Source organism: Carya illinoinensis, chromosome 8 (assembly GCF_018687715.1).
Source record: "Carya illinoinensis cultivar Pawnee chromosome 8, C.illinoinensisPawnee_v1, whole genome shotgun sequence".
Classification (NCBI taxonomy): domain Eukaryota; kingdom Viridiplantae; phylum Streptophyta; class Magnoliopsida; order Fagales; family Juglandaceae; genus Carya; species Carya illinoinensis.
Window position 1 is genome coordinate 167,913 of NC_056759.1, and position 11,087 is coordinate 178,999.

General features: G+C 36.1%; 1 protein-coding gene across 14 annotated transcripts; it reads left to right on the forward strand.

Moving 5' to 3' along the window:
• The first annotated feature begins 278 nt into the window (after positions 1-278).
• Positions 279-10,797, forward strand: LOC122318590 (YTH domain-containing protein ECT1). 14 transcript variants are annotated; one of them, XM_043136097.1, is made up of 10 exons: positions 318-465; positions 3,962-4,069; positions 4,364-4,423; positions 4,551-4,588; positions 4,705-4,882; positions 5,464-5,540; positions 5,635-6,051; positions 7,223-7,762; positions 8,849-9,061; positions 9,907-10,797. In XM_043136097.1, exons 4-10 carry the CDS (start codon positions 4,577-4,579, stop codon positions 10,303-10,305), a joined length of 1,836 nt encoding a protein of 611 aa, XP_042992031.1. In that variant the 5' UTR covers positions 318-465; positions 3,962-4,069; positions 4,364-4,423; positions 4,551-4,576; the 3' UTR covers positions 10,306-10,797. The 14 variants fall into 14 exon arrangements, 13 of the variants coding, with proteins under 13 accessions (XP_042992027.1, XP_042992028.1, XP_042992031.1 ...); XR_006244882.1 differs by lacking the exons at positions 3,962-4,069; positions 4,364-4,423 and adding an exon at positions 9,324-9,461 and having other exon boundaries at positions 279-465; positions 9,907-10,044; XM_043136094.1 differs by lacking the exon at positions 4,364-4,423 and having other exon boundaries at positions 317-465; positions 3,962-4,055; positions 4,523-4,588.
• The last annotated feature ends 290 nt before the right edge of the window (positions 10,798-11,087 follow it).

An 11,087-nucleotide genomic window follows, 5' to 3' on the forward strand; every position in this document is an offset into this window, starting at 1 on the left:
TTGTAACCAATTGTAAAAATATATGGCATTCAAGATCAATGTCAAACCCATATGACCAAGAAAGACATCATGTATGTTGAAACTGGATATGATCTATAAGCCCTTCAAAATTGAATGGAAGCAGAACTCTCCCTGAAAAAATAAAATAAATAACTTAATAAAGAAACAATAACAATTCCCTAAGCAAAAATAAATAAATAAGTATTACGGTCTTACATTTAGTAATATCGAATGTTTCCATAAATAAAAAGCTAAAACCCTCATTTAATTTCTCAAAATTTTAAAAGCAAACCCCCCTCTCCTCCCCCCCCCAACCCCCAACCTTTATCTTTGTCTCATCAATTACTCGTCGTAATTGAATTCCTTTGATCAGTGGCTCTCTCTCTCTCTCTCTCTCACTCTCTCTCTCAGATCTTCGATTCATGGACGCCTCTCTGCAAGAACGGGCCCGAATCGTCTCCACCGGTACCTATCTATTTATATATGGTTATATATGTACGTACATATTTTACGTCTGGTTTGAAGTTAATCTTGTGTATGGGCTTGTATTGCAGAACCCTTGTTGTAATTTATTTCATAGCTAAATGTAGTTTTTAAAGGGGCAATCGATATTTCTCGTTTTTCTGATTCTATCATTCTATCAGAAAAATTTCCAAACGTGATTGTTCTTTTGCTTGACATGATGAGACTTTTGTATTGGTTCGTATGGAATGTACGTTTGAGCACGTGTATGTGCAAGACGAGCAAGGTTTCATAACCACATTGTCTGCGAGTCAAATGGGTTTTCTAGGGTTTTTTTAAGTATAGACTTTGGGATTTTTTTCATTTTAGTGGTTTTGCGTTATTGTTTTATGCCCAGACAAATGCAAAATTAGTGAAAGATGGAAAATTGAAATCATTCAATTCTCATTTTATCAAATGACTAATTCTTTTACTGTGCTCCAAGTTGCGAACTGTTTTCTGTGCCTTTTTTGTTTGGTACCTATCGGGTGTGGACTTTGATTCCTGGGGTAGTGGCCAATTCCGTTCGTGGGAGCATTCAGATCTACCCTCCTGGGGCAGAAAGTGGGTGATTGTGTATTTTTTTTTTCACCAATAACAAAAGTGGGTGAATTTGTTTTAAATAGCTTTCTTGACTAAAAATTCTTTACCAGCTGTAGTTGATAAATCTATAGGAGTAAATGGTAGACAAGAGTGGCTACTGTTGCAAACCTACAACATGGTTTGGTTTCAATTTTAAAAGTTGGCGTTAGATTGGGTTGATTGACTATTCGATATGGCAGTGGGTACATATGGCTAAGAAACTTGAAAGATGGGGGGGAAGATCAACATTCTCGGATTTGTTAGTTAATGGGTCACATGCCTATGTTGTATGGATTAGGAACGCAGACTTATAACGTTAATAGATAAAGAGCTACCAAAGAATTAGGTGTGTCAGGTTAGACGCCATAAATCTTGATTGGTTCCACCGCCACTAGAGACTTGACATGTATATATATATATATAATCTGTTTTCTAAATAAAAAGAGTTAATGGATATTGTTATAGGAAGCAACCCCTTCATGATTCTACTTTGTAAATGCGAGAGAGAACATAAGTTTCTTTAATGGAATTGAATCAAAATAAAAGTTGGATAATCTGAATGTAATAATCGTGGTGTTTTGGTTGGTGGAATTTGGTTCTTATATAACTCTTGCTTCAAATGAGTTTATATTATTGAGATTAACACTTGCCGAGGGCCTCTATACCCCCGGGATTAGTCGGAACGTTGTTCCTGGACACCCGGTGCCAATCAAAAAAAAAAAAAAGTCTTCTGTGTATTCGAGCTAGTCTGAAGTTTTGGCATTGTTTGGCTACAAATTATTTTAAAGGTTTCTACACAATCTGGAAATTTTAAACCAAATATCTTCAAATCTCAAAAAAAATTAAATTTCAAATTTTTGTCCTGTCATTACCTAAACACAAAAATCAACAAAACTTTTACAAACACCAAAACAAAAACTGTTCTGAAAAATTTATATCCCAACAACTTTTCAATTCTACCTAATCCGCTCTCACAAACTCCAATACCAAACCTATTTTCGAAAAAAAAAATTGTTCAGATTTTTTTCTCCTTTCCCAAAACCCAATAAACAATACATCTAAAAAAAATCTCAAATATTCTTCAAAATTTTCATAACCGAACATACCCAAAGTTCTTTTTATCTTTGATTATACTTGAAGCTGGTTCTGCTTTTGAAAAAAATCTTTCCCGCTCTTTTTTATTGAACTCATTTCTCATACTTTTTACATCCCTTGCCTGGCTGGTTAATGTTTTTAGGTAAATAGATGCTACTACTGAGGTGAGAGGGGCTCGGACTCTCAACATTGGGATAACTCGGGAGTTATGAGAAAAGTTTAAATTCCATTCCTATCCAGCCAGAATGGCCGGAAGTTTTTGTTACAGTGTAGTATTTAGTACACTTCACCTCATTCTGTTTTGCTCTAAATCTCAGCATGTTCCAACTGTTTTGGTCTGTTTTGCGTTCTGGTCTGGAATATGTCAGTGGGATTTTTGTAGTTTTTTTAAACTTGGATGTCATTTTCATAAATATTGAATCTGAATAGTATTTTTATAAGTTTGAATCTGAATGAAATTTCTACAAGTTTTTAACCTGATTGTGTTTCTGTAATCTTGGATTTTTGTAATTTTAAATATGTATTCTTATTCTCTCTTTATTTTTTAGCCCCCATTCTTTTTGTATTAATTATTAGCTCTTTTATTTTATTTTCTTTCTGCGTATCTCAACTCAAGTATGTGAATATTTTTTTAATCTTATCTTTTTCCACATATATCTCTACCATTATTTTTTAATGGGTTTCAACATATATTCACTATATAAAATGTCAATTCTTGCACACACACACACAAGTAATTCCAAAACATTGCACAGTTACATACCAAAATATTCCATTCTATTGTCCCAGTGTCTCAATTGGAATAATCACTAGAACAAAATTAAAAACTTTGGCTATGCAACCTACGTGCTAGCCAACTCAGGCAGGTTAATTATCTCTTCTTTCCTTGTCTAGGGAGCTTGGAGTGAGTTAAGCCAATGGGTGCAACTAGACAGACTAGGTTCATCCCTTTCATGCGGAGCTAAATGCAAATATATGATTAAAGTGTAGGTGGTGTTAAAGCTGGTGCATTCACCTTTAGTCCCTATAAAGGTCAATGATGTTCACCCAACCCTATAGTAATTTTGTTTGTATGCTGGTTTTTTTTTAAATGAGTTTATCATGTTATACAAAGTTTTTTGTCTGCTCCCAGAATACCTCAACAAACCTATCATAAATTTAAGATACCTTTGAAAGTTGCCTTAGCTTATACTTAAGAAGTTAATATTATCAGGCACTTTCATTGTCTGGTTATTAACCCCATAGGGGTTGGCTCAAGTGGTACAGGCTTTGGCCTTGGGGGTATACTCCCTCCATGTCTAAGGTTCAAATTCCCTTGGGTGCAAACAATCTCTAAGGGCCATCGGACTGAGGGATTTTTCCCTTGAATTACCTGAGGTGAACTTGCGGGAAACTCCTTACTGAGGGCCTATGCACCCCTAGGATTAGTCGGGATGATCTTCGTGGACACCCGGTGCCAATAAAAAAAAAAAAATTATCTGGTTATTGAGAACTGGAAGTCAGCATGCTTACTACATTTTGTTATGTTAGGATTGAGCACGTGAATTTGAATGTAGGAGATCATGGTTGGGACTTTGTCTTAGGCACCTGGTGCCATTAAAAAAAAAAGAATGTTGGAGATCATGTGTTATCGCTTTTATTAGTGAAGATTTATCAAAGTACAAGTCGATTTAAATAACTTCCTGGTGAATCAAATATGCAGTTCCATGGATTGTATGAGCAGCCTAGTACTGATGTTTGATATGTATATAAAGCTCAATATGCTCACATGGTCCATACACAGGCACACTTGTGTAATGCTGCAAAATCAAACTAACAAGGACCAGTTTTTTAGAAGTGTTATCTAGTCAACATTGGAACTTGACGTCTGCAACATGGTATTTAATCATAAGTATGCTCCTCATTGTCAAACTTGTTCTTTATTTGTTCAAGGTCGTGGAAGTTTCATATTTTATTTATCGGTAGGACGCTTTCTTCAGTTGCATGGATGTAATGAGTTTTATGAGATGATTTTTCATGCTATTCCTATTTGCCCTCTGCCAATACTTGGAGATTTTTTTCAATCTAGTTATGCTTTTGCACTTATCAATAAAGAATTATTACTTATAAAAACATAATTTAGAGATTGTTTCTGGAGAGCTATGAACTTTACGTTGAATGTTCTTTTTCCCACTATCATGCTCAGGTGTGTATCCTGGGTTTCGGTGGTAGTTGATGCTAGATTTGCCAAGGAATTGACCTTTATGTATGTGCAAGTTGTGTTTTTTTATCCATTGATTCACTTACCAGTTATCTATAGTGCTGTTTTTTTTTTCCTATAATAACTGGGTTGCTTTCTACTAAGGCACTTGACACATTAATTTTGGACACAGGAGAGAGGCCTGTTAAGCCAGATAATATGACACCGCAGGTATTTTCCTGTTATTATTTTAGAATACTGTCTTAATTATGTTCATTTATTTATCTGTTTTGGATGAGGTTTGGTAATTTGTTCCATTAGCACTTAATGTTGTAATTTGTAATCAGCCACTTACGCCCAAAGATGAAAGGATTGTGTCGGCGAATCCTTCTCCGGATGCAACCATCATAGGACAATCAAGGGATGTACCTGAACAACAAGGATCTTCAGAAGCAGCTGGAGATTTGAGCACTATCCATTCACTCAATGCTTATGTTTCCCATGAACAAAATATATCATTTGGTGGTTAGTTGTTGATCTTTTGTTGCTCTTGCCTATTTAGGATGAAGCTTTAACTTGTGGTGGTAGCTGTGAAATATATTCCGGTAAAATTGACTTCCACTCTTTGAGCTATTTCAAAAATGTGATCATTTTAATACAAGAATTCTTTTTCCCCCCGATAAGTTGGTCATTATTTTTAAAAGCCAAAGGAACAAAACACAAGTACACAGGGTATATACAAGAGAAAGCGCCTAACTAGGAAGAACAGGGAAAGCAAAGAGACATACACTCAATATAGTTAGAAAAGCCAGGACTATCCTGAGCCAACATCCAAACATAGAGTTTTTATAATTATGGATTTAAGCTTTCTGTAAACAATATATTTAAGTTTTACTTATCAAAAAAGAATATTTTTAAGTTTTAGACGTTCAAAAACAATGTTTGGAATGTACATATTCTTATTTTACCATCATGGAAGCATGGAATTTGAGATTTTGTTTGAAAATATTTTTGGTCGTTGCAGTAATCTCTTTAGGTTGCTGCCTCATAACAAAATCATTTATAATGTTAATTAATGTTGCTAAGAAGTTTCACATCTGATTCAGGTCCTGGTAGTAGCACTGGATTTTGGGATGGATATTCCCAGTATATTAATACTGATGGCATGCATGTTGTATCACCGGTGAGGATAACGGCCATACTTATATTATTCCTTAGATTAATATTTGAAACTAATTTACTATAATATTTTTCCTTCTTATTTTAACCTGTTTTAGGTCATCTACAATGATAATCCATCTGTTGTGTTTCATTCTGGTTATGGCTTCAATCATGAAATGCCATATGGACAATATTCTCCCATTGCTACACCTCTGTCATCTTTAATGGTGGATGGCCAGCTGTACTCTCCACAGCAAGTCCCATTTTCTCCCTCTTATTATGCACAAGCAACTGCTCCAAGTTTGCCTCATATGTCTTCAGCTATTTCAATTTCACCAGCTGACCTGATGTTGCCAGAAAATAGTAGCATTGACACAATGCTTTTTGGGCCTGGATCAGGCTACTTGGCAAGTTTTGGACCATTTGCTGGAGGAAACCTTTCAGGGAATCTTGGTTCTAGTCCTCTTGCATCTCCAGCAGCTTATCCCCAACCAATGGGCATACTTGGATCATATGAGCACAATGTTGGTCAGGTCTGTTTTAATTGATTTTGAATAACATCATTCCTTTGTCGTCTTTGCACTTTGGCACTGAAGGGCCCACAGCATTTTTGTATCCTACACAAGGCTCCAAAATTACCTATTCCAAAATGAGGAACGTAACACCAGCGCAGGCTTGAACCTGTGACCTTGATCTCCACCCCTGCTTTAGTTTTGAAATTGTGTTGCAACAGTACAAAAACATCGGTTATTTCAGATGGAAAAATGTTTGGTTCACAATGAGATCTCACAAAAGGAATCTCACAAACTAATGTGGTTTGCTGTGACACATTAGATCTTCTCTTACAGTAAAAAGAGCTTATAATCTAATGTACCACAATAAGCCACCTCAGTTTGTGAGTTGACTTTTGTGTTGAACCTGTGACCTTGATTTCCACCCCTACTTTAGTTTTGAAATTGTGTTGCAACAGTACAAAAAATTGGTTATTTCAAATGGGAAAAATGCTTGGTTCACAAAAAGATCTCACAAAAGCAATCCCACAAACTAATGTGGTTTGTTGTGACCTTAGATCTTCTTTACAGTAAAAAGAGCTTACAATAATATACCACAGCAAGCCACATTAGTTTGTGAGTCTACCTTTGTAAGATCTCTTTGTGAATCTAGCACTCATCTTTTAGAGGTCACGCGACCAAGTTTGTTCTTTTCAAAAGTATTTTCTCACCTGTAATTATTAAAACAAATAAATAAAATCCTAAAATGAATCTCTTCGTTCAATATTTACCAATAAAAACAAATGTTTAGATGGCTGTTATTTCTTTCAAGCAAAAAGAGTTTCCTGGGGGTACCATATTTTTAGTAGTCATTGGACTTTGAGGATACCTGCCGGAATCCACCCTAAACTATTGTACTTCCATTTGATGAAGAATTGGACTGAGCCTCTTTACATGCTTCTTCATGGATGGTCAAAAGTCGCAACTAAGCGCAGAACATTATTGGCTGTTTGTGACCTTTCTTTGTTTTGGGTAGCAAAGCATAATATCCCTGGGATCAATGGAAGTACATATTGCTACTTAGACTTGGAGTTCAGCCACACCAAGAGGAAAAAAATTGAATGTCCTTGTCTGCTTAGTTGCAATTTTGACTCTTGAGATGAATGTGGACATGTTCATTTAGTGCCTGACTTTTGTTATTATTCAATTTCAGATTTCCCAACAACAGAGACCAATGCATGGATATGGCTTAGTATCCAGTTCCTTTAGTGGATTTTACCCACATGGTAGTTCTAATCAGAGCTCTACCTTTGGTGGTGCTTCAATTTCTTATCCAGTCACTAATGATCGAAATCGTCTAACTCTTGACAAGGGAAGAAGAAGAGACAGGGACCGAGGCTCAGCTGGCATTTACAATGATTCACAGGATATCTTCAATGACCGTAATCGTGGTCCAAGGGCTTCAAAGCCAAAGAGCAGGAGTGCCACTGAACAGGGCTCCTCGTCCGTCATTAGCAAAAATGTTTCACCTACTTCTAGAATTCATCTTGATTCATACAACCAGCTAGATTTTGTCACAGATTACAAGAATGCAAAATTTTTTATAATCAAATCTTTCAGTGAGGACAATGTTCATAAAAGTGTCAAATACAATGTTTGGGCCAGCACACCGCATGGAAACAAGAAGCTAAATGCTGCTTATCATGAAGCAAAGGAGATGAAAGGCAACTGTCCAGTATTCCTATTGTTTTCAGTATGTTGCTTTAAGAAACTTCAATTTCTTTTTCTTTTTTTTATTTCTTACTTGCTGGAATAACTTGGTTTAATCGGTCCTGTTTGGGACTATTGTTCATTTTTTTTTCTTGGTTAAGGCCATTTATTTTGCTTTTGTTGAACCATGCTTGTAGCTATGCTGGTTATTTCTCCTAGGCATTTTGCATTTATGAACCTCTTGGTGTATAGACATCAAACCACCAGAACTCCAAGTCCTATAGCTGTGCCATATCATTAATCACTTGAGCAAGCAAGTGATTTCTTTCAACCGTGTTGATATGTGCATTATTATTTTGATCTAGCAAGCTGAGAATGCTGTACTCTATGGAGTTGTGGAAGTGTCTGCAATGCAATATTCTTCCTGTTCATTCTTTGGACATAGAAATTGTTAACAAAAAAACTGCTTTTAGGAAAGAAGACTGCTATAGCCACAAAGAGATTACACAAAAGCAAACCCACAAATTGACGCGGTTTCATGTAATCCGTTAGATCTATTTACAATTAAAGTAATTTTACAATCTGACAAATCACATGAAGCTATGTCAGTTTGTGAGATTATTTTTGTGTAATCCATTTGTGGTTAAAGCATTTCTCTTTAGGAAAATGCTTTCATAGCAGCAGATGAGATGTATTAGATACATCACTTCTAAGCTATTTGTGCTCATATTTCCATTTCCTGAAAAATCTTGGGTTCATGCTTTCCATGTTGAACGGATCTCAAACTCTTAAATTTGGAAATTTTTCTGATTGGCAATTTCATTCTTGTATATGACCTGGATTAATCTTAAATTCTGGCTACTCTTAAATTTGGAAATTTTTCTGATTGGCAATTTCATTCTTGTATATGACCTGGATTAATCTTAAATTCTGGCTTTTACTTGTCAAAAGAAAGCCTGTTCTAACTGGTTTTAGCATGAATGGCAACCCATTTAGGAAAAAAATATAGGTATTATAAGAAACTTGGCTATTATTTTAGCTACTTCAAAACTTGAGCAGCTTTGTCCAATTTTGAATTTCTTGCACTTAATTAGTCAGTCTTATATCTTTTGGGCTAAAACTTTTGCAGGTTAATGGTAGTGGACAGTTCTGTGGGGTAGCTGAAATGGGTGGACCTGTAGATTTTGATAAGGATGCAGATTACTGGCAGCAAGATAGATGGAGCGGGCAGTTTCCAGTTCTGTGGCACATCATCAAAGATGTCCCCAACGTTCGATTCCGACACATTCTACTTGAAAATAATGATAATAAGCCTGTTACTCACAGCCGAGATTCTCAGGAGGTAGTAGTTGATCTAATATATAGACACACACACACATAGAGGTGCATATATGAAAAAAGAATTACTGTAGTTGTAGAAACTCAAAACAATTCTCGAGCTTATGATAGAGATGTTCAAATATGCCTAAACATTCTATAGCTGGTTGCTAATTGCTGTATGCCCAGAGATACTCCATGCCTTGGCTGATGTTGGTTGCTCTAGCGCAATTATGTTTCTAAATAAAATTTCAACTTTTCATCTGCTGATAGATTTGTTGCTTCAGGCTTTGGTCTTAGGAAAGGCCAAATTCCAAGTCTTCAGATGGTGAGCTTAAGGGCTCCCACAATTTACCTAGTGGAGACAGAAACTATGGATTGAAGAGCATTATGGCATATAGTGGGGTACATGATAGTTGAACATGGTAATGTGGTAGTTTGTAAAAGCATATCTGTATTTTCATCAATGCTGTATCTAGTTGTGTGCTTATGTGCTGCCACAAATCAAAAGGTTAATGTTGCTGTCATGGTCGTGTTAATTGCTCACACATACAAGTCATTTTAAAGAGTGAATCTGTATTTGTGTTCATTTGACCTTAATTATGGCCCTTACCTGCCTTTGATGCTTTCAAGAGGATATGAGATTAGATTTTTTTCAGGTTGCACTTCTTCCCAAAACTTGCCTTTCATCTGTAGTGATCCAATTGGTGTCAAACGATAGTCTATGTTTTTCAATAATATTGTTGGTGTGATTCAGTTGGTTGGCTTTTACTTTTTTGTGTCTTGCCACGGAAAACCTTTGGCTCGGTTTTTGAATGGTAAAGTTACACATGCCTTACATTTTCTCTCTTGATGCTGAAATCTTTCCAGGTCAACCTGGAAGAGGGTATTGAGATGTTGAAAATTTTCAAGGATTACAATGCACAGACATCTATCTTAGATGATTTTGATTTTTATGATGAGAGAGAGAGAACCTTTACAGAAAAGAAGGCCAAACAAGCTTGTTCAACGGCAGATGTTCCAGATTCTGTTGTGGATGAGTCCGTTAAGGAAATATCTGATAGTTTGGGTCAGGCACGTAAGCTGGAAGTGAGTAGTAATGAAGTACCGGCAGCCGAACAAGGTGGTAGCTCAAGAGCAGATGCTACAATCTCATTTTCCCATGATGCCATGAACCAAACATCTGATTGCTTGTCACGAGTATTACGGTTGGAAGAGAGTTGCAATGAAGCACAGGAATCTGAAACGGGTGGTGGACACGAGATTTGAGCCTGTCAATTAGATGACAGCAGTTCGTCTGACTGCTAGTTGCATTTAGTTGAAATTATTGCCGGCATCTTTAGCGCACACTCCTGTACCCTGGTTATTTATGAATTTTTGGCATGCTAACAGTCGAGGTCATATTCCCCGCATCTCGAACAGTTAGACAGCAAACTGACAATTCTCTTTTCTTTTGGGTAAATTGTGCAAAGCAGTTAGGAGGTAATTCAGCATGCTCGGCCAGGAGGAAGGCTGTTTGATACCTGACACTTTTTCTTATGAACTCTCTAAATTGTTTCCTCTTTAAGGTAGATGGTTTTGGTGTTGTGGTTGTAATTTAATGTATGATGTTCTCTGTATACTAGGGCTGATGCCTTATCAGTTGTAACTTACATTCTCTTAGTGGTTGGCTGCGGGCTGCTGGGTACCGGAAGGATAGTGATAACCCTTTTTTGGGGAAGCAATTTAATAAAGTGTTTCTACAAAGAGCTTTGATGTTCATCATTTTCGCACTATACTTATTTTTATTTTTAAAAATTTTTTAATTTTATTCTTTCTAAGTTAATTGAATTTTTTTAGTCATCATTCATATATCATATATTTGGTCAGAGAGAAGAAATAAAAATTAAAAAAATGATGGGTAATATGAGGATGATGAATAGAATTTTTCTTCTGCAAATGCGAATGAACTTTTATAGAAATACAACGAACAATTGCATCTTGTTGCAATACATACGACGTGGCATCCTTTTGCAATACTCGACTCCCACAATACAATTTACCTCTGCGGC

Bases quoted from the DNA above. Each gene is read 5' to 3' on its own strand.
- LOC122318590 (XM_043136093.1), top strand. From the start codon at position 423: ATGGACGCCTCTCTGCAAGAACGGGCCCGAATCGTCTCCACCG. The intron at 4,883-5,463 runs GTTAGTTGTTGA...CATCTGATTCAG, and splicing joins ACAAAATATATCATTTGGTG to GTCCTGGTAGTAGCACTGGA. The intron at 9,062-9,906 runs GTAGTAGTTGAT...AAATCTTTCCAG, and splicing joins ACAGCCGAGATTCTCAGGAG to GTCAACCTGGAAGAGGGTAT.